Source organism: Salvia hispanica, chromosome 2 (genome assembly GCF_023119035.1).
Source record: "Salvia hispanica cultivar TCC Black 2014 chromosome 2, UniMelb_Shisp_WGS_1.0, whole genome shotgun sequence".
In the NCBI taxonomy this organism is placed as follows: Eukaryota; Viridiplantae; Streptophyta; class Magnoliopsida; order Lamiales; family Lamiaceae; genus Salvia; species Salvia hispanica.
This window is the reverse complement of record NC_062966.1, coordinates 37455974-37476900: the sequence shown is the minus strand read 5'-3', so window position 1 is coordinate 37476900 and position 20927 is coordinate 37455974. Positions and strand designations below refer to the sequence as shown.

Below are 20927 nucleotides of genomic sequence, written 5' to 3'. Positions count from 1 at the left end.
TTTCTGCAGTATAAAACCCACGCATTTCACCCTCATCTCAGCTTCATCTCTTCCAATTTTCTGATTTCAATTAATCATTTTCTTCTTCTTTTTTGTTGGATTTTTGATGAATTAAACGTCCAAAAATGTAATCTAGCAGAGATAGTGTGTATCGACGTTGTGCGAATTTAATTCAAAATGCACTTTGATCGAAAGTGTTCTCTGCAAAATTGAAATCACAAGGGAAAGATGGGCAGTTGTGTATCATATTTTTCAATTGATTTTTCAACAATCATCTTCCCTACACTCTCTTCAAATTTCATATTTCTATTTTTCTTCCATTTTTGGTAAATTTTGAGGTTTTTATTGACTAAGAAATCTATTACTACTACTTATTGGTCATTTTTAATGGTATCAATTAAATCATTAGAAATCATTTTATCATAATTATATTCTTTCCAAATTGATGCCCAACATTGTATAAAAATCTTAAATAAATTATGCACATATGTAGAAATTTGGAGTTCCATACTAACAAGTAACAACCTTAATTCTTTGAAACATTAGATCTTGCTTGTTAAATTTATGTTTCCCCTAAAATTGGTATTGCAAAATCTTGTTTTATAGTAATACGTGTTTAAGCTATTTTAGTTTATTGAACTGATTTGTGTGGTTGCTTGCTCTTTAAAAGTTAGGTCATTGATTATGATAAGTATGATTCAATTGTATAAAATGTGTGGCCCCTTCAATTTGATGACTCGTATGGAATTGAGATAGATTTTGACACATATATATTGATTATAATCTTATCAAGAATCTCTCATTGGATTATGTTGTCTCTCCTTTTCTTTTTAGGCATATGGAAATTTGGATTCCTCACCAAATAAATTGTCTAATTAAAGACGTAAGACTAATCTGCCACTATATTATCCATAACTTCTGTATTTGGTTGATCAATTGATTCTTTTACTTTTGGAGTATTTTTTTATGAAAAATATCATGAGATTTCAATTAAAAAACTCAATGAATAGGAGATGTGAATATATTGAATAATCGATATGCAATATAAAGTCCGATTTTATTCTAAAGAAGTAAAGATTCATAAACTATTATTAGTAAATAAATTTTATGTTTAAAAAAATATTTATTACTATAAAATTAATTATAAAATTATGACTTACAATCCACTATTTTTTCATTAATATTCATATTTCTTAAATATTACTCTCTCTGTCCCGTTTTAGGATTTCCGGTTGATTAATTTTGGGAGTCCCGCTTTAGGAGTTCCGGTTGAGATAAATTAATAAAAAATACGTGTTAAAAATGGGTCCCAACATCCACTACAACTAATAAAAAAGTGTTAAAAGTGGGTTCCAACATCCATAACATTTATTTATTGGACACTCAATTAAAAGTGGGTCTCAACATCCACTACAATATTTATTTATTACACACACACTTTTTTTCTTAAAATATGTGTTCGATTCAACTGGGACTCCTAAAGCGGGATGGACGGAACATTTGAGGAAATTTCACATTTATTAAACATTTCCTAAACCCTAAACATTTCTTAAAATCGCATCAAGATTCAAGACAGTGTATTGGAGAAAACCGAGGGCTGCCCCCTCTTCCCCTCACTCTCCTTTCCCTAATATTACTCCATAAAACATTCAATGGCTTCCTATTCTCAAAATCTATAAAAATAATTTCATATTTTTTGCTATAAACTAATCCACTCCCAATGCTTTTCCTTATGTTTTTAATTCATCAAATATAAAACATAAGTAAACACCATGATATAATTTTGTGAAGAATGGAGAAAAGTCCATCCTTATCTGAATAATTCAAAAATATGTCCCCAACTAGGAAACTGACATTCTTGTTATTGATAAGTCTATAAAAAATTTAAGTCTGAAAAAATGCCAGCAATTTAATTGAAGATAAGGTTTTATATTGAAAATGATGGATCATGTTGATGCACTTTTCCCCACCACTTTTTTGTAAAAAAATTACACTCTTCTAATCCCCATTACATTACAAATTATCGTTTGTGTCAAATAATCGTCTTCTAAATGATATGTATAACTCAGAATAATATTTTGGGTTTGCTAATAAAAAAATCCAAACATCATATATCGCCTTAATTATTTAATTCATTGCTTATTTTAAATAATAAGATTGATCCCATTAGAACAAGCATCGTTATCTTAAGGTGTGACAATCATGTTTAATGGTTTATGGACTAAACATATATATGGTATTTGTTCAACTTTTGAGTATTAGTGTAAAAGTATTTCTTGAATAAAAAAAAGGTCTTATCAATTCGGATAAGGAAAGCCTGAAAAGGTAGAATATTAAACAAATATACATCCCTATACATCTATGTATATTAAATTGGTGTAACTTTTTTTGTAAAAATAAAAAATAAATCTGAACCGTTACCTTTTGTATGATTTACAATCGAGCCTCAAATTATGGACCTAGTCAACATCTGATTTGGACCCAATTCTTATCATTTTCTCAGACCAAGTAAAATATTAGTACCAGTATTCTTTATTTCAAGAGCAATTTATAGTTAATAATATATGTGGATATGGATATGGACATATGTTGTGCCATGTCATGTCGATTTGGCAAGAAATGTTTCATGTGGTTATTGCTTAGCGTAGGTGGCCAATCCCATGTTTATTCAAATCCATGTGCCACCCTATGGCCAACCTTCTCTCTCTACCTACTATTTTTAATCTTGATTTATTACTATACACATTGTCAACAATTATATGATATTTCTTCTTCAAAGTATTATGCCAATATTAAAAATTCAAATGTAATTCCTTCTCTAACTTATTACTGTTCTTCATCCTGAGTTTTAAAAAATGTAAAAAAAAAATATGTTGAATAAGTTAATAGAATATGAGTCTTATTTATATATATTTATTTTATAATAAAATGTGAATAGAATAAATTAGTGGAATATGTGCTTACTTACCATTTATAGTAATATAAATGAAATATGACTCTTATTGTGGGATAAAGAGAGTAGTATATAACAGTGTAAGTTTTATTAAGGGAAAATTGTTAGAGACATAATGAATTTTGATTGAATTCTAATTTGTCATACAAAAATTATGAATTTTGGTTGAATTTTAGTTTGTCCCACAAAATTATGAATTTTAACATTATTTTCAATTTTCTCATAACAAAAAATTCAAATTTCCTATTGTAATACTAGTATGTTGCTAATTTGGCGGACATATGTTTCAAACTGCTACATGATTGAGTTATTTGCTACTAGTATTTTGAGTAAAATGGTAAAATATATGTGTGGTGTTGTACTTGTCGAATTTTTCGAATGTCACATTGGATATAATTTCGTACAAATTAGACTGACCCTGTGAAAAATACGAGAAATCGTTAAAATTTGACAAAAATTCATGATGCTTCTGACCATTTATCCTTTAGGTAATCAAATTGGTCTTCCATGCGCTCCATTGCATCCTTCAATGCAATAAACATCCCCGTAATAACTAATCACACTAATTATATTGAATCATTTTGATTATTATCCAAAACATTCTAAATAATGATCGTCTGTAGAATCCGTACGCGTCTACTGAAGTTTTGGATTTAGTCAAATTTACTTATTACACGTACATTTTACATATAACGATAAAAAACACAGAATATGATTATACAAGCAACAATTCCAAAATTAAAAAGGATAGAATAAATCATACTTAACAAATAGTAATATAAACCACCCATACTGAATTTCATAACATTATAATGAATGATCCTCTATTACTTGCAATAAAAGATTTTGATGCAATTTCTTAATACTATATGAATGATCTTTTATTACTTGTAATAAAAGATTTTGAGGTGTGGAAGATTAGCTATATGTATGAATGATCCTCTATTACTTGCAATAAAAGATTTTGATGCAATTTCTTAATACTATATGAATGATCTTTTATTACTTGTAATAAAAGATTTTGAGGTGCGGAAGATTAGCTATATGTACATGTGTTTTATTTATTTAACTATATATATTGGGTGGGGATGAAGATAGTGACTAGGATGTGGATACCCTCCTAGTACTATTGAACTTATCTATGCCCAAAGTAGGGCAAAATCCCAAAGTCAAGAATTCATTTTAAACCATACAAGAAGATAATGGCGAATCTAAAGATAAGGCATGAAAAAGTAAGGCAATTAAACATTTCCCTAAAATCATCAAACTTGATGGCCCCTCTAATCTCACCTCTAGTTTCACCAATCCAACCGTTCAACCCCCAATCTCAAATCAACACGTGTCCCTTTTTCAGCTGCGCCATTAGATACTGTCCACGTGTCGTATTTGTAGGGTAGGTAACATGGAGTCACTATGCACTTCAAGGTAATGAGAAAAAAACCAGCCTAATCCACTCATATTTATCCCATTTTACATGCCAATATATATGCTTCATTTGGTTGGTCCAAGAAATTCATGTTATTCATTTTATGTGAAGACTACATAACTCTATCCAGTTCATAAAAAGAGTTGCTTGAATTTGTTCTTGTTTTGGTAAAGATGGAAGGAGGGAAAAACAGTCATAACATGCTTCAAGATTCATGGATTCAATATGAAGAAAGTGAATCTACTTCATCTTCCTCCATAGGAGAAGACTCAGATGCTTCAAATGGATCCTCCATAACCTCATCTGATACAGTGGATGATGCATCCTCTTCTTCGTCTTCGTTGAACTCGAGCCGCGGTGGAGCTATCTATGATCTCTCAGAGATCATGGACCAATTGCCTATCAAGTGAGTAAAGATTTGATTTTTATTTTGTGGGGGTGTCTAATATTTTATGTAGACTGAATTAGAGTAATTTTGCAGAAGAGGGCTTTCCCAGTTTTATCAAGGGAAGTCAGAGAGTTTCACATCAATTTCAAGGGTGGCAAGCTTTGAAGATCTGGTGAAGAAGGCAGCAACTCCTTTTAGGAGGAATTTGAAGGCTTCAAAGAGCTGTGGAACTGGTTTGCATAGCTACAAGCAGTATACTCTACCTAAGGCCACCATAGCAAAGAGGTCTCCAAAGGGTGTTGCTTCCCTCTCATCATTTCCTAGTAAGAGAGGGGGAGTTATCAACACCAAGCCCCCCCTTACCCCTCACTTGGAATGTTGAGCAATTTTGTGATCATTGTCTAATTTCTTTCATTGTTCATAGCCACAAAAAGTACAGAAATGAGATACCTTTTTTTATTTCAGATAGTTGCTTTTTATCCCACTTTGTGTTAATTTGGATAGAAAAAAGCAAGATAGTAGTATTAGATGCAATAATCAAGATAGTTATGAAATGATCAGAATGGAAGGAATAGTAGGAAATAGAAATTAAGCATAAGTAGTAGTAACTAATTTCATTTAAAGATTAAAAGGATTAGTTCCTAAAGAATACAGCAAGATATTGGAAGACAACATTAGTTCACAAAAGGGGGTGCTGTTTTAGATTGCAGAAACAACTGAGGGTGCTGTTTCAGTTAAGAACCTAGCTAACTGATGAAGGATCATGGGGATGTAACTGCTGGTCGATTTCGGAGTCTGCTTGATCGTCTAACCGGAGTAGGAACAACCATGGCTTCTTTAATTTGGCCCCTCTGGTAAATAAATGCAAAATATGGAGTTAGCAAATAACAAAAAGTAGATAACAAAAGGTTCAAAGATTGTATGGAAAGTATGAAATAGTACCTCTTTCTTTGAGGTCTTGCTTTCAGTAGTAAAGCTTCCACTTGAAGTGGAACTGGCCGATGGATGAAGCTCGAGTGAAGATGGCTGAGACGGCGCAGGAGCCACTTGAGGGCGTGAGCCACGAGTCCAAGACATTGTAGCAGCATTGTCTCGGCTGTTTTCAGAGTTTCTAGCTTGTCCAACGACAATTTCACCAATCAGCTCGACTGTTGGGGCGTGGATGTGTCTGGAGAGTTCTCTGGGGGCTTCTCTCATTGAGTGAGATGGTAGCGAAGCTCTAGGCAAGAACTCGACTTTCCTATCGACGGAAGGAAGCAGCACAGGGTTTGCATTTCCCTCAACTGCAAGTTTTTGCTTTGGTGCTTCTTTAGAAGATGTGCCTCTTTTTGATTGTTGCCTCGAATGATAAACGATGGCTAGTGATGTTGAAACTACGACTAGTAGTGCTGAAACGCCAGCAATAACGGTGTTCCTCAGCGATTTCTCCATTCCAACTTCAGCATCTTCATCATCTCCAATATCATCAGCTTCATCCATAGAACCACTCAACTCTTCTTGTACTGATCCTGTCTCATCTGTGTCTTTGGACTCCACTGGTGTCTCCTCGAACATAGGTTCCAACGGATTGGAGCTATCATCCTCGCTTTCAACAGTTTCCAGGTTAACCAAATTCACTGTTTCTGCAACTTCATCCTTATACAAACTATCCTCATCCAAACCAGCATAAGAAGACACTACTTCCATATTCAACAAGAAGCCACCATCTACGTTTTCATCGTTTTTTACATCTAACAAATGCTCAGATTCATCCACTCTAAACTCGAATCGAGCATCCCTCACTCCCTCAAATTGTGCATCTTCACCATCCACATTCTCATTTTCAAACATCTCCTTCTCATCCCACTCTGAATATTCAGCAATTTCTGCCTCGACACTCTCATCGTTTTCACCATAGTTTGCTTCCTTAACTTCTACCCCCTCAATACTGTTATCCTCGCCATCTACATTCTCATTCCACTCCAAATACTCGACAATCTGAGCCTCAGTGCTCTCATCGGGTTCACAATAACTTCCCACCTCGACTCCGGCCTCCTCAACACTGCTACCATTTCCATCTCCCACTTCAAAGAAACCATTACCACTCAAATCCATGCTGACAAAAACAACTGTTTCATTCTTGATCACAACACCACTTAAAGTTGTTGAATCTGTTGGTGAGTTCATCGGAAACATGTACGAGGCTAACAACAAACAAGCAATCAATGTAAAAAGAAGCTTCAACACTCCTCTAACACACCCTCTCCTCTCCTCCATCTCTTCCTCCTCCTCCCCCCCATAACCATCAACAACACTACCATTATCTTCATCAGACGCTCCTCCATTTCTCCGATCCACATCACTCTCTTTCACGGGGGAACGAGACGAGGCTACAATCTCCCCAATCCCCTCCTCTTTCACCTCACAACAATCAATGCCATTACCATCACCATCGCCATCACCACTCCCTTTCGGAGGCGAAAGAGAAGAGTCTACAACCTCCTCATCACCACTAGCCTCCTCAGAATCAAGAGAGGTATTCAACTCCTTCTCCAATCTCTCAAATATCTCGCGACGCCTATTGGGATTGAAACGCAGGAAACGAGGCCGCGGAGAGAGGTAGTTCGTCAAAGGGTCATAAACCTTCACAGATTGATCGAAAACTCCCTTTTTCGGGGGACTCTTTTCCGAGCCAAGATTGGAGTTTTCGTGAGCTTGAGCAACAGAAGCCTTTGGAATTCCCTTAATCTCGGCAAGAACTTTCTTTCTGGGGACTCCAGACATGAAATGTTTGCCATATCCAGTTTTGTTGCTTGCAATTTCCGGATTCAGTTTCCCCCAATTTGAATCATTCTCATTATTCTCCACCGATCCTAACCAATTATCAAGAATCTTATCACTACTAATCATACAAATTGAAAAATACCCAAATTGCAGAATACCAAACAAAATAAGACAGAAATAAACAATCAAGAATTTAGGAAATCATGAAAAAATCAAGGAAATGAAACCCTTCTGGAAAATAGACAGTCAAGAAAAAGGAATGTACCAGAAGACGGGAGATTGCGGTTCGAATTCGAATTCGAATTCGATGGAGAGATGCCTTTTTCAAAACCCTTCATTTTCTTTCTTGTATTTTCAGTGCCTGTGCTCTGCTTATTCAAGGAAAAATGGAGGCAAAATTGGAGAAGATGGGAAAATGTTGAGTAAGAACGAACTGAGGTGACCGTTGAGAATATGGTTTTTTGAATTCATTTCTTTGTGACCGTTGGCAACTCTGACGTGGCTAACGGCTTTTTTGGGGACAAATTTGCAAACTTCATAAATAAATGCCATTCCTATATTCTTGTCCATAAAAATTATGGATCAAATTACCAAAAAACAAAAAACATTGAATTAAAGTTTTTCGTCAATGGTTTAAAAAGCTAGTCGCTCGTAAAGATTGGATATGTTCGCAATTATTTAACGTCGAAAAAATCTGGTAGTCAACGTACAGTATGATTGATGTCTTTCAATTAAACGACGTGATTTTCATTATTAATAATAGATGACATCGGTTTAACTCCCCAACAGCGATGCCGCGAATAGGCTATCATATCCAATAGAATCAGTAGGTTCTAAAAGTTGTGATGGACCATAATTAATGATTTTTTTTTACAATTTTCTCGATATTTAAATAAAAATAGTGTCAGCACTACTACTTTCGGCTACGTCAAAAGCTTAGATTTGATTTGGCACGTATTTAAATAAATTAATTTGATAAAAATGAAATTTTGTTAATAAATAAATATTGATTTTATAATGTAATAAATTAAAAAATGTTAGATTTGCTTATCTAAAAATAATAAAAGTAGACTAATATTTAATGGTAAACATTTCAAATAAGTAAAACTGGATATTTAATAATGATAAATTTGGTTAATAATTGAAATAACTATTCAAAACTAGCACTTTGTCAATAAAAAATCCTTTGTAAGTATTTTTTTACACAGTTTTTTTCTCTTTTATCTTTGGAGGTATTGAATAACATTTGTTTTTATATTCATTTTTAGTTTCAGTTTGTTGAATGGGCTTTATTCGAAAACAAAGGTCTACTCTCCGCTTCTTCAAGCCCATTATCAGCCCATTTAAGGAGGTTTGCGAACCGAATACATCAATTATTGTACTCCTATTTCTCAATTCTAAACGACAAATACTCCCTCCGTCCACGATTAAGAGTCTCATTTTCTAAATGGCGCGGATTTTAAGAAATGTTAAAAAAAGTGGATGGAAGAAAGTTAGTGAAATAGGGGTCTCACTTGTATATATTAGTTTTAAATGATATGTGAGTGGAATGAGTTAGTGGAATGTGGGGTTTCTTTACCATTTATGGTAATTATGAACCGGGACTCTTATTCGTAGGCGGATAAAAATGGAAAAACGAGACTCTTATTCGTGGACGGATGGAGTACAAAACAAAATTCGTCAATGAAAATAAGTTTATTACATTCGCTTTTAAATTTTAACCAAGTGTTTTTAATAACATAATTTAATCTTGACATCAAACAGTAAACACATGATAGTGCACCGGTGTGATCAAATGAAAACTTTAAATATTGTACAAACTCAAAACTGTGATCTTGACTATTGAAAAATGTCAATAGATCACAAAAAAACATCAGCAGAAAAATATCAACAGAAAAATATCAACAGAATTTCAATTGTAGTTAATAATTAATGTTGTGTTGATACTATGTTGACATTAAAATCTTAAAATTTTATACTATGTTGATATTGTATTGAAACTGTGCTGAAAAGTTTTGAGTTTGTACAATCTATAAATTTGCATTTTACCACTACCTACAGTGCACCCCACATGTAAGTAGCCCAATTAAATTCTAACTATTTAAAATCTAAAACAAATTAAAAACCCATCTACTAGGTCTCACCCCACCCTCTAAAATACTCTATTAATGCGCATCTTTATCTATAACCCAACTTCTAGGTCTCTTAATTAATTCATAATTCCAAAAATGTCCACCTTCTCGAATTGATTTTCCACCTTCCAAGAAGGTCATTGTGGGGACTTTACTCTGAGAATTATTTTAAATTCTATTTATTAATTAAGACTCAGCCATTACTGCCCCATTTGACTTTAAAAAAATTATAAAAAATTAAAAGCAGCCGTTACATTCAAAATCAATAAACAGTGGAGTATTTCAGAATTCAAAGTTTTTAAAACCTAATAAATGGGAGAGTATTAAGTTATTAATTACATCGATTAGTGCTAATTAATTGATTTGTTAAATACTAGTACTCAGTAGATCCCCTTAGATATCTAGACAGTATATATTAATCTTAAGCTACAGTTTTTTTTAATGTTATTCTTCGAATCTCTTGATATAGTACTGTTTTTAATTGTGATTAATTAGTTCCTAATTTTGAATTTGCAACATTATGACGATTGCATTAGCGATAGATCAATCCCTAATTTCATACTCATGGTTATGGGAAGAAGAGCTTTATTAGATATAAAAATTCAGCTGTTGGCTGTTAGTGTTTGAATTAATATCACTCTATTTGTTGGATTAATTCAAATCTTGACCCATTTTATTAAGAACGTGGGTTGATTAAGAGAAGATCATGTCAAATTACGTCATTTTGATATTAAAAGATTACTAATCCTTATTATTATAATTTTTCCCTTTGTTATTTATTGTAAAGACAAAACTAATTGTTCATTTCAAGCTATTAGTCATTTCTGTCCTAACTGATATACTCCTAAAACTATGTTACGGATCTGATACTACTTCGTATGTTCCATTCTGATAGTACATTTTTATTTTGAGAGGTTTTTTTTTAAACAAAAATGATATTATTTCTATTTTACTCTTTCTCAACTTAATTCACATAAAAACGCAACATATAATCTTCTAGTGAATGAATATTAATGTTAAACTTAAAATGTTACAGGTCAAAGTATATGATACTATTAGTGGATGTTCGGTTTGTTAGACAAACTAATTAGGAGATGTAGTTAATGATTGAGTTGTAAGATTATTTTAGTTAGAAAGAATCACTATCACTAATTATCACATGATTATATATTAAGAATTTAATTATAGGATTCAATTTTATAAACTAAACACTATACAAATTTAATTCTGAGATATAACTTGTCAACCGAATGATGCTACGTTGTTTTGGAACAAAATGGTGGTCAAAACATGCAAAAAGGGAAGTTATCAACTCGATTGGAGAGAAGTCTCAAGGATGATGTATAAACAAGGACACATTAATGCAGTCAAAGCAACACAGTACCAAAACAGCCTCACAATTATGTCATTTACCAGTTCTTCAAGAAAGTAAAAGGAGAGAATTTATCTTACATCATATGATGAAAGCATCACACAATTTTCAAGAGATATTCAAACCTATTCATCTAATCATTACCCATTTTTCAGAACAATATAATTATTTAAAAATGTATTCCCTGCGTCCCACATAATTTTGGACACTTTGATCCGGCACGGATTTTAAAAAATCTAATAGAAAATGAGTTGAAAAAGTTGGTGAAATGTGGGTCCTACTTTTAAAGTATTAGTTTTATAATAAAATGTGAGTAGGAATGAGTGAGTAGAATATGAGGTCCACTAACAAAACTGATAAAAGTGAAGTGTGTTAAATTATGTGGGACGTACCAAAATGGAATAATAGACCAAATTATATAGGACGGAGGGAGTACATTATAACCAATAGTTTATCATCTTCATTCTTCTCCATCTAGCCTTTTGGCCTTGCAAATTTGAGTTCAATAAATATGGTAACCTATTTTGCAAGAAGTAATTTGGTAACCTGTTTTGAAAATTAGCATAAATACTATGGTAAGTAATAAAGTACTATTTTGTGCAATAAATATTCAAAATATTCACAAACGGCTATTTATGAACATCATTTGCAGTTTGAGTATATAAAATTGCTAATGGATCCAAGATTTATAGATCTATGGTGCCAGCTCGAAGTACTGATATATTTGTGATTCTTAAATCAGAATAAAACCCAGTAAAAATATTCTTAAATCAAACTAGTTTATTTTTCAACTTGACTGTCTTGACCTTAAACTTGAAGTAAAATAGGACAAATAATTGCAACAAAATCTCAAACATTGTTATTTGTAAAAACTGAAGAATATTCTTTTCTATTTGTGGATGGAATAAATTCATATTTATTTAATTTACCAAGAGCAACTGTCATTTTGTAAAAAAACATGAAATTGAAAATTGTGCCCCCCTCCTCCTCTCTGTTATAATGTGCATACCAAAAATGAGATGGGTTATATAGTTAACTGTGACGAAGTCACATGGAAGTTTTAATATTCAAACTATAGTTAGTTCATAGAGTAAATACAACTAAGGCGGGAAACAACTAATATGTCTATTTCAAAATACTCCCTCCATCCCTGATTAATAGTCACACTTTGACCGGGCACGAGTTTTAAGAAATGTAAAGAAAAGTTGGTTGAAAAAGTTGGTGGAATGTGAGACCATTTTTTATATTAGTTTTATAATAAAATGTGAGTGAATTGAGTTAGTGGAATGTGTGATCTATTTATTATTTATGGTAAAAATGAAGTGTGACTTTTAATTGGGGACGGACCGAAATGGAAAATTGTGACTCTTAATCGGGGACGGAGGGAGTAGTATATAAGACTTTCCTAGCTAAAAATTACTACTAGTAAATACGGAGTACTACGTATTTTCAAACTATATCAATATTACATGACACTCCTAAATTGGTTGAATCAATGTGACATGTATATTCAGCAGTCCGCATAAGTGGACACCCACGCAATGGATGATTCGTGTCTGGGCCTCAGACCGAGATATTGTTAGCAGTTGTGAGTACCTTATAAGCAACTTCAAATAATTTCAATTTTCTTTTTTTAACGTCTCTGTATATACAATTTTACCTTAATTTAAGTATAAAGAAGTAAAAAAAAGAACTATTTCATTAATTAAAGCAAGGTGCTTAACATAATTTTTGTGTACACAAGCATTTTCTTATAGTACTCCAACTTCTATCAACAAAACAAAGGCATACAGAGAAAGCTATTTAGGTTCGGATCCATGTTGTCTATGGACAAAGCTAACCTCCGATGCAACAAAAAGAGACATTTTTAGCATATCATATAATAATATTCATATCCTAAATTTCAAAATCTTCTTGAACTTGAGAACATGACCTCTGCATTCTAACAGCACTGAAGCTACTTCTTGATGCCATAATCTCGTTCAACGAGCGTTTTTTCGGGCCCGATTCGGGTCTTTGTTTTGGGATGCTGTACGACCTCAGCTTCGCCCTAAACGATTGCGTGTTGACCATGTAGTTGGGGCAGTCCGAGTACGGCCTAAAGAAGCTATCCCCACACACACTCTTGGGTGGCGTGACCGGGACATGGGCCCGGCCCGAGCACGAAAACCTCGGGGTGTTTTGGGCAGTTGGGAACTTATAGTCCTCCGTGACAAATCCCCAGTCAAAATCTTTCGTGTGACGACAGTCGGGGATGGACAGACGGGCCGGGACCGGACAGGGAAGAGGCGACGACATTGCTTGGTAGTAGTGATCGTCGTTGTACTCGGGCATGCATCCGTTCATCCTCCGAGACCTTGATTTTGAGCCGCAAGTGTCAATTTCGACAATTTTTGGACTATCGTCGAATGAGTTAGCAGAAGGGTCCCAAGAAGTTGCGACGACCCTTCTGCCGTGAAACTCACTCTGATTTTCATCAAAACGGTCCTAAAAAAATCTTTAGTCAATTAAAAAAAATCAATAAATATTTAATAAAAACTTGTGCCTAGACTTTCTTACCACGGGCTTTCTGGCCCGAGTTTCGAGCTGGTACCGGTAGTCGTTGCTCATCGAACGACGGGCCCGTTGGGACCGTACAGCGGCCTGGGCCCGAAATAGAGCTTGCATGCTATGAAGTGTTGCAGCTGCGCGCTTCCTCACAAGGTAGCCTCTAACGAGGGCCTGCAACTTCACCAGCCCTTTTAGGGCCCGTAAAGCTTTTCGGGCCTATTCAAAATATACCAATAATCACACCAAATTAGCAACCCAAAAATCCAATTGCAAGAAACCAAAATCAGTAGATTCTTAGCTCATCACTTTACATCTTTTGAGAAAAAATTATTCCAAAAGTTCATTAATTTTTTTTATTCTAAAAAATGATAGTATCAACTTGTAACAAAAATAGCAATAGTGAGAATATAATTCAAACTACATGAAATTCAAATTTCAAAAATTGGACATTGATGATTCAAGAAGATCACAATTCACAACCGAATAAATGCTGTTTGATTACAGTGTTTCCAGAACAAATAGTAAAATAAAGATTTTGTGAAATATTAAAAAAAATTCAAGAAAACAGTAAACATTTTTTTAAAAATTAAATAAAATTGAATTCCACATACCAAAAATCCTCTAAACACAGTTTGAATCTTGACAGCAGCCAATCTCTCTCTGCCACCTGTACACAAATCTCCATTGGTCAGCCTGACCACCGCCGCCGCCGCCTGCGCGGCGGCGACGGCCGCATCGGCCGCCTTTGCCGTGGCCGCCGCCACGGCCATAGCGTGCCTATTCTCCGTGTATGATCTCAACCAAGCCGAGTCGGCCGCCGGAATATCCACCGGAATCCGATTGAATTCGCCGGAATCCTCGCCGGAGTTGGCAAAACTCCACCGTTTCTTCTCTCTCCCATCGCCGCCGCCGCAATTTGGATTGCTTTCCACGTTCTCTTTATCTTTCTTCTTCCCAAGCAGCCCCTTGAACCACTTTGTAGCTTTCCCCATTTTCTTTTTCCAATCTAATTGTACGAAAATGGCAGAATTTTATGTAAAGATTGTGGCTTTTTCAAGAAAGAGAGGGACACTTAGAATCTTTTACCAAGGAGAGGACTAATGAGGCAGAGCATAATGCAGAGGTGTGGGGGAAAATAATTTTTACAAATGGCATCAAACCTTAAACTTAAATAGTGCTAGAAATGATAAAGATTGGATTTTTATTTCATTATATACTCCTAATTTACTTGGGCTTTTTGGGTTTTGCCTTTTTGGAAAAAAAAATGATCCCTTCTGACATCAACTAAGAAAGTGTATTAGGACAAGACAAAAAGGCATCACAGAAAGAAATGATTTTTAAAATGGCAATAATCATGATAAATTCAAACTAAAAAGAAAAACAAGAAAGATAGTAGTAGGATTAATCATATTGAAGAATCTAATTTTCATGCATCTGCAATAATTCCCCCCACAATATTCAGTGGAAAAAAGTGATAAATATGAAACTAAAACAAAAGTACTCAAACGTTCCTTAAAAATCACTTAAAGAGATTAAAAAAAAACATACCTTTTTCAAATTCAAATTGGAATCATGGTACAAAGCCAGTGTTTGTAGATCTTGTAAACTAACCCATTTTCATGAAAAGTCTACAGAAATCATTAAAAAAATCAGTATAATTGGTTGAATCTGTGCTAACTCTCAGTGCCCTCATACCATATCACTTTCAACTTTTATGAGGAAGAGCAGAAATAAATAGGAAGAAATCGGTGGTGGAGAGGAAAGGGTGTCTGATTCTTGAAAATTGAATGCTTCTTTTTATTTGAAACTGTCACATTGTCCTTCCACAATAAAAGCTCTTACCAAATTAAATGAGTTAGATCTTAGTGTAGCTTAAATTTTATTTTTCCAGTTGATTTTGGTGAGGAATATCTTCATTTTATAGTGCAGAAATTCATTATTGGGAAGTGGATGTTTTGCTAATTAGTCAAATTGTTGAGAAATATAGTGTAATTAAGATTTAAGAGAGGCATTAGCCACTAAGGTTTGAATGTAGAACATGTAATGATTCATTTCTAAAATTAAACTTTTTTCGTCCACAGAGAATAGACATATAAGGCGTGACACATATTTAAATGTGAGTATAACAAGTGAAGAAGGTGTTAGGTAAACATATAAAAGAAGAAAAATCACATGTAATTAGTTAAATGCATGAGGCTTTTATTATGATAAGTCATAGGTAGGCTCTTGTGTGAATAAGGACTTATATAAGGATAAGTTATTGAGAAAAAGTGTTGTCATTTTTTATCTCAAGGAGAAGCAGTACATTTTGGATTATAGTAGTATCTTCTTTACAGTTGATTCAATTATAACTGAATAGATTCATAATTCATTTAGTTAACTAAACCAAAAATTTGTCCATACCTAGAATTCGAATTTGATTACGTAGTTTCTGAGACCATCTCTAACCGTACTCCATAAATGAGTTTTGGTGTAGAAATCTTCTCCAACCATACACCAAATTCAAACTATTTTTGGTGTTTTTTTGTGAAATAACACCAAATATGGTGTTACTGCAAATATTTTGTGAGATAAAATCTCAAAAATAGTGTAAATTTTGAATTTGGTGTAAATGATTGGAGTAAAACTACTTTTCGTGTGACGTATATTCAAAAACGAGTTTGAGTTTGGTATAAATGGTTGGAGAAGGTGAAGTAATTAAGCAGAAAATTAGGATTTGAGCAGAGAAGCATAAGATTGATTTGGTGGTAAATATGCGGGGCTTCAATTTGGTTAAAAAAAATTGGGGGGGGGGGTGTAGGAGAGAGAATTTGATAGTAGGAAAGAAAAAGGAATTGATTTCTTAGAAATCCTGCAAAATTTGGCAAAAGAGTAATGGATGATATGAGGTGAGCTTAATTAAAATAAAAGATGGCCATATCGATAATTAATTACTTCACTATCTATTATTATGAGAGAGAAACTACGTACTTAATTAAAATTTTGGCAGATTATCTTGGGAGTGGAGTATTGCCATAAGAACAAATGTGGTTTATCACCACCTTAAGCCGAAGAATTTGCTTTTAGATAGAAAAGGCAATGTGAAGATTGCTGATTTTGGACTAAGCAACATTATGAAAGATGACAATCTTCTAGGAACATCTTGTGGAAGCCCTAGCTAAGCTGCACCGGAGATTACTTTCGGACAACCTTATGGGCCTAAAGTCGATTTTTGGAGTTGCAATATTATTTTGTATGCTCTTCTTTGTGGGGCTCTTCCCTTTGATGATACAAACATCTCCTTTCTCTTCAAGAAAATTAAGATATGTATACTAAATTTTTCCATTGGTCAACTCAAAGAAAATTTATAGAACTAACTATATTTTGATAAGTTTTAGGCCGGAAGGTACTATCTTCCGGACCATTTGTCTACTGGAGCTCGTGACTTGATAAAGAGAATCCTTGTGGTTGACCGTACAACGAGGATGGCGATTCATGACATACGAAAACATCCTTGGTTCATACAAAATCTTCCTCCCTATTCAGCTTTCAATGCAGCCTAACATATACGAAAGGTAATTAACTTTTTTTTTTCAAACTATTCTTATGATTTTAACATTAGACACTTGTTGATGCAGTTTGATTATTATTGTTGCAGATTGATAACGAGCTCATTGAACAAGTTGTTGTGCTGGGTTTGATAGGGACAAGCTTATTCATTCACTACAAAGCATCCTAGAAAATAATGTATGTAAACAACTCTTTGCACTATTTTAGTCCTAAACGTTATGAATTGCTTATATTACAACCATATATATGCCGCATGCTACCGTTACATACTATCTACTATTGGACAAACGATCGAACAATGCAGCCACGACGTCCTCTTCTTTTTGCCTATAATTTCATGACGCGGCTTGACTTCATCACTTATGTTTACTTGTGACAAAAAGTTTACTTGTGACAAAAAGTTTGTGACTAGACTTAGGATTTTATTTTGAATTGGAAATATCAGAAATTATAATTGGCTTTGTATTAGTTAATGTATTTATAAACACTCGATTTTAGGATTTATGTTCAGCTATGATGATTTATTATACTCTGCTGAAACAGTTGCGTAATTCTTAAATCAGTATAATAACAAACATGATTGTGTAGTAGTAGTTCGTTTTTACTTTTTCATTTTATTTAGAAAAATAAATCTAAACTTTAAATCTTTTTTCTTATATATAAGTAGGGGTGGGTAGGTACGGTATACCTTACCGAAACCACCATACCGTATACCTTACCGTAAATACGGTATGCGAAAAAGTCATACCTTTACCTTACCAAAGTTTTCGGTATACCGAACTTCGATATACCTTATTTTCGGTATGACGAATTTCCATACCAATACCGTATCTCATTTTCGGTATACCGTACCGAAGTTCGGTATACCTTACTTTTACAGTATACCTGACTTTCAACATCAATTAAAATAAAAAATTAAAGTTTCTAGAATATTATTTATATTTTATAATTTTAAAAATAAATTAAATATAATGTATTCATAATTATATTTATATTTTATGATAGATTTTATAATTTAAAAATATATAAAATATATTTTTATATATAATTGTGTTTATATTTTTGTGGTATATACCTTAGTTTACGGTATATACCTTAATTTACGGTATATACCGAATTTCGGTATGCAGCGGTATACCGCGGTATTTGAAAATTCATACCGTTACCTTACCGGAATCTTTCGGTAAGGTATCATACCGTACCGAAAGTCACGGTATACCGAAAATTCGGTATTTTCGGTATTTTTTCGATACGATAAGGCCGGTATTTCGATATTTCGGTATTTTTCCCCAGCCCTATATATAAGTGTAACTCACCTCAAAATCTTTTTGCTTAGAATAAGATGAATGGAGATTGCTTGCAGTTAATGAATTGAAAGCCCATATACTATGATGTGGGATTTGTTATTCTGAATTTGGTCTTAATGGTGATGGCCCATAATAAATAATCAACCCAACTTTCTACAAGAAAATAAAATGCCAAGGGAAAACTCGTGACCAAATTTATGGCGACAAAATTTGGTGGTAAATATAAAAATGTTTGTTACAGGATAATTAAGTACTCCTTCCCTCCGTTCCATAGTAATAAAGACATTTCATTTTGGGCACTCATTTTGAAAAAATAATTATAAATAGTTAAAATGGAGAAAAAGTAAAATAAAAGAGAAAATAATGTAGATAAGACTCTTATCTACATTATTCTTTCTCTCACTTTACTATCTCTTTTCTTTAACTATTTATTAGTAGTATCATTTTTTCAAAACGAGTGCAGAAAATGAAATGCCTCTATTATTGTGGAACATAAGGAGTAGCTTATATTGTAGTGCAATTTCACATAGATATATTATAGTAACAAAATCACATAAGTGAATTAAAACTTGCAAGGTGATAAAAAAATCTAAATTTCGATTTTAATCAAACTGAATTTGAGAATTTGGTCTTTTGTTCTTTTTGAAGTGAAACTCAGTTTCTTAACTTTTTTTTCATATTCAAGGAATTTGAAAGTGTGTTTAACTAAGGGCGCGGGTGGTAGCCCTCATTAGCCATGAAACACCTCTCCCATCGGCCTATTCTCCCGTTTGGTAGCGCTCCCCCCAATCGGCCGACCCGTGTTAATCCAACCGGGTTTCAAGCGTGTACATACTACTATCAGTGCTCGTATGCTAATCGAATCAGCGGTGGGAGTGGTATTGTTTTCCCGAATCGGCCGATAACGGAGCTCTGCAGTGCAATTATACCAAATTACCCTCTGAAATTGCAACGGTTCCGTTGTTACCGCCGTCGGCCGAAACTGTATTCCGGTTACCGCCTCTTTTCAATTCCGGTGTATTCGCTCTACAATCATCCGGGTATGTCGAAAATATTGATTTTCTTGGTATAATCCGGTTTGTATGAGTCGGATTCTGTTGTTGATGTATGAAATTGGACTAAAATTGAACAATTTTTCGACTGAGTGTATAGATTACATTGTGCAAGTCCGACTTGCAGTGTTTGAACACTCAAATTGGGGGTTGTGATGTTGTTGTCATTGCGGCTTTGTGGAAATTAGGAACGATTGGAGGAAATTGCTCCCCGTAGGATGGGGCAGTACTGTATACTCGTGATATGTGTGGTGTAGACGTTTCCTCGTGTCTTGATTGCTGCAAATTGGGATTGTTTTGATTAAAATTCTTCCCGCATGTATAGTTTCTGCATTCTGCTGTTTGGGCATAAGCACATGGTTGGAGATTAGGATTGAATAATTGATTTAAGGCAGCCACTAAGCATTCTAACGAAATTCGGTTTCATGCTTGTTTGATGCTGATATACCTATGTTTATTTGGTTGTTGAGCAATGATACTGCCCTTGAATGCATCGCATTGCCCCTTCGTTATTAAGTTCCCGACTTTCTATTTTCAGGATGGAAGACCCCCGCTAGAAAAAAGGACAGAAGAGGATCAAGGAAAGACCCCCGAGCACAGGATGGCATCTTGAAGTACATGCTAAAGCTCATGGATGTCTGCAAGGCTCGTGGGTTTGTGTATGGCATCATCCCAGAGTAGAGTTATTTTTACTTGATTAGGAAATAAGCATAGAATCTTGTAATTGTTGATTGTGATGCTTTCTTATATTGAGCAATCATGTAGGGTTTAAATCATGTGTCTTGATTAGTTGATTGTGATGCTTTTTGCAACAGTTCGGATATTGAAATTGATGAGATAAGAGGTCAGGGATTGATAGAGGAGAAAGATGTGAGTGATGAAGAGATTGATGCAGAGGATTTGGAGAAGAGAATGTGGAAGGATCGTGTGAGGCTGAAGAGGATGAAGGAAAGACCGAAGCTTGCAGAGAAGCATAAGGCTGTATCCTTGACTACGGACCAGGCGCGTCGGAAGAAGATGGCCCGAGCACAGGATGGCATCTTGAAGTACATGCTAAAGCTCAGTGGAATTTGGAGAGCTTTGGCGGGAATCAGCAGCAAGTTAGCGCCTAATTCTTCACCCAATTTCGTTTGAAAGCCGTCATTCTCCTTATTCACGTTGAGAAGGGTAATTTAGATACACAATTCTTTGTTTTCTAATTACCCTGATTCAACTAAACAACACAGAACAGCCCAATCAACATAAATGGGCTCAACCAAACATTAGTTAACTCAAACAGCCCACTATGAAAACCCATTATCTATGGGTTTGTGATAATATTTGTTAGTCAACCACCCGCGTCCTAAAAGTAAAACGAAACTGGAATTTCACAAGAAATTGACCTTAATATATGAAGTGGAATTCGATATGATAAATTCATTTAACATTAATATTC

General features: G+C 34.2%; 4 protein-coding genes, 1 non-coding gene and 1 pseudogene across 7 annotated transcripts; 4 read left to right on the top strand and 2 right to left on the bottom strand.

Moving 5' to 3' along the window:
* Positions 1-132: 132 nt before the first annotated feature.
* LOC125208706 lies at positions 133-288 on the top strand. The gene has a single exon (XR_007174188.1). It is a non-coding gene; the product is annotated as a small nucleolar RNA snoR135 (small nucleolar RNA).
* A 4172-nt stretch (positions 289-4460) lies between these two features.
* LOC125207342 (protein OXIDATIVE STRESS 3 LIKE 2-like) lies at positions 4461-5231 on the top strand. Its single transcript, XM_048106638.1, has 2 exons — positions 4461-4785; positions 4861-5231. Exons 1-2 carry the CDS (start codon positions 4553-4555, stop codon positions 5147-5149), a joined length of 522 nt encoding a protein of 173 aa, XP_047962595.1. The 5' UTR covers positions 4461-4552; the 3' UTR covers positions 5150-5231.
* Positions 5232-5347: 116 nt separating this feature from the next.
* Positions 5348-7936, bottom strand: LOC125207341. Of its 2 annotated transcripts, XM_048106637.1 has the most exons (3): positions 7796-7936; positions 5710-7619; positions 5348-5618 (listed from the first exon to the last, which is right to left on the bottom strand). In XM_048106637.1, exons 1-3 carry the CDS (start codon positions 7866-7868, stop codon positions 5529-5531), a joined length of 2073 nt encoding a protein of 690 aa, XP_047962594.1. In that variant the 5' UTR covers positions 7869-7936; the 3' UTR covers positions 5348-5528. The 2 variants fall into 2 exon arrangements, with proteins under 2 accessions (XP_047962594.1, XP_047962593.1); XM_048106636.1 differs by having other exon boundaries at positions 5348-7619.
* A 4779-nt stretch (positions 7937-12715) lies between these two features.
* On the bottom strand, positions 12716-15326 carry LOC125204823 (protein IQ-domain 26-like). 2 transcript variants are annotated; one of them, XM_048103561.1, is made up of 4 exons: positions 15133-15326; positions 14196-14590; positions 13594-13800; positions 12716-13521 (listed from the first exon to the last, which is right to left on the bottom strand). In XM_048103561.1, exons 2-4 carry the CDS (start codon positions 14574-14576, stop codon positions 12931-12933), a joined length of 1179 nt encoding a protein of 392 aa, XP_047959518.1. In that variant the 5' UTR covers positions 14577-14590; positions 15133-15326; the 3' UTR covers positions 12716-12930. The 2 variants fall into 2 exon arrangements, with proteins under 2 accessions (XP_047959518.1, XP_047959519.1); XM_048103562.1 differs by having other exon boundaries at positions 12716-13500.
* A 933-nt stretch (positions 15327-16259) lies between these two features.
* LOC125206927 lies at positions 16260-17466 on the top strand (annotated as a pseudogene).
* Positions 17467-19176: 1710 nt separating this feature from the next.
* Positions 19177-20626, top strand: LOC125206926. Its single transcript, XM_048106140.1, has 3 exons — positions 19177-19480; positions 20031-20151; positions 20308-20626. The coding sequence occupies exons 1-3, from the start codon at positions 19177-19179 to the stop codon at positions 20624-20626; spliced, it is 744 nt and encodes a 247-aa protein (XP_047962097.1).
* The last annotated feature ends 301 nt before the right edge of the window (positions 20627-20927 follow it).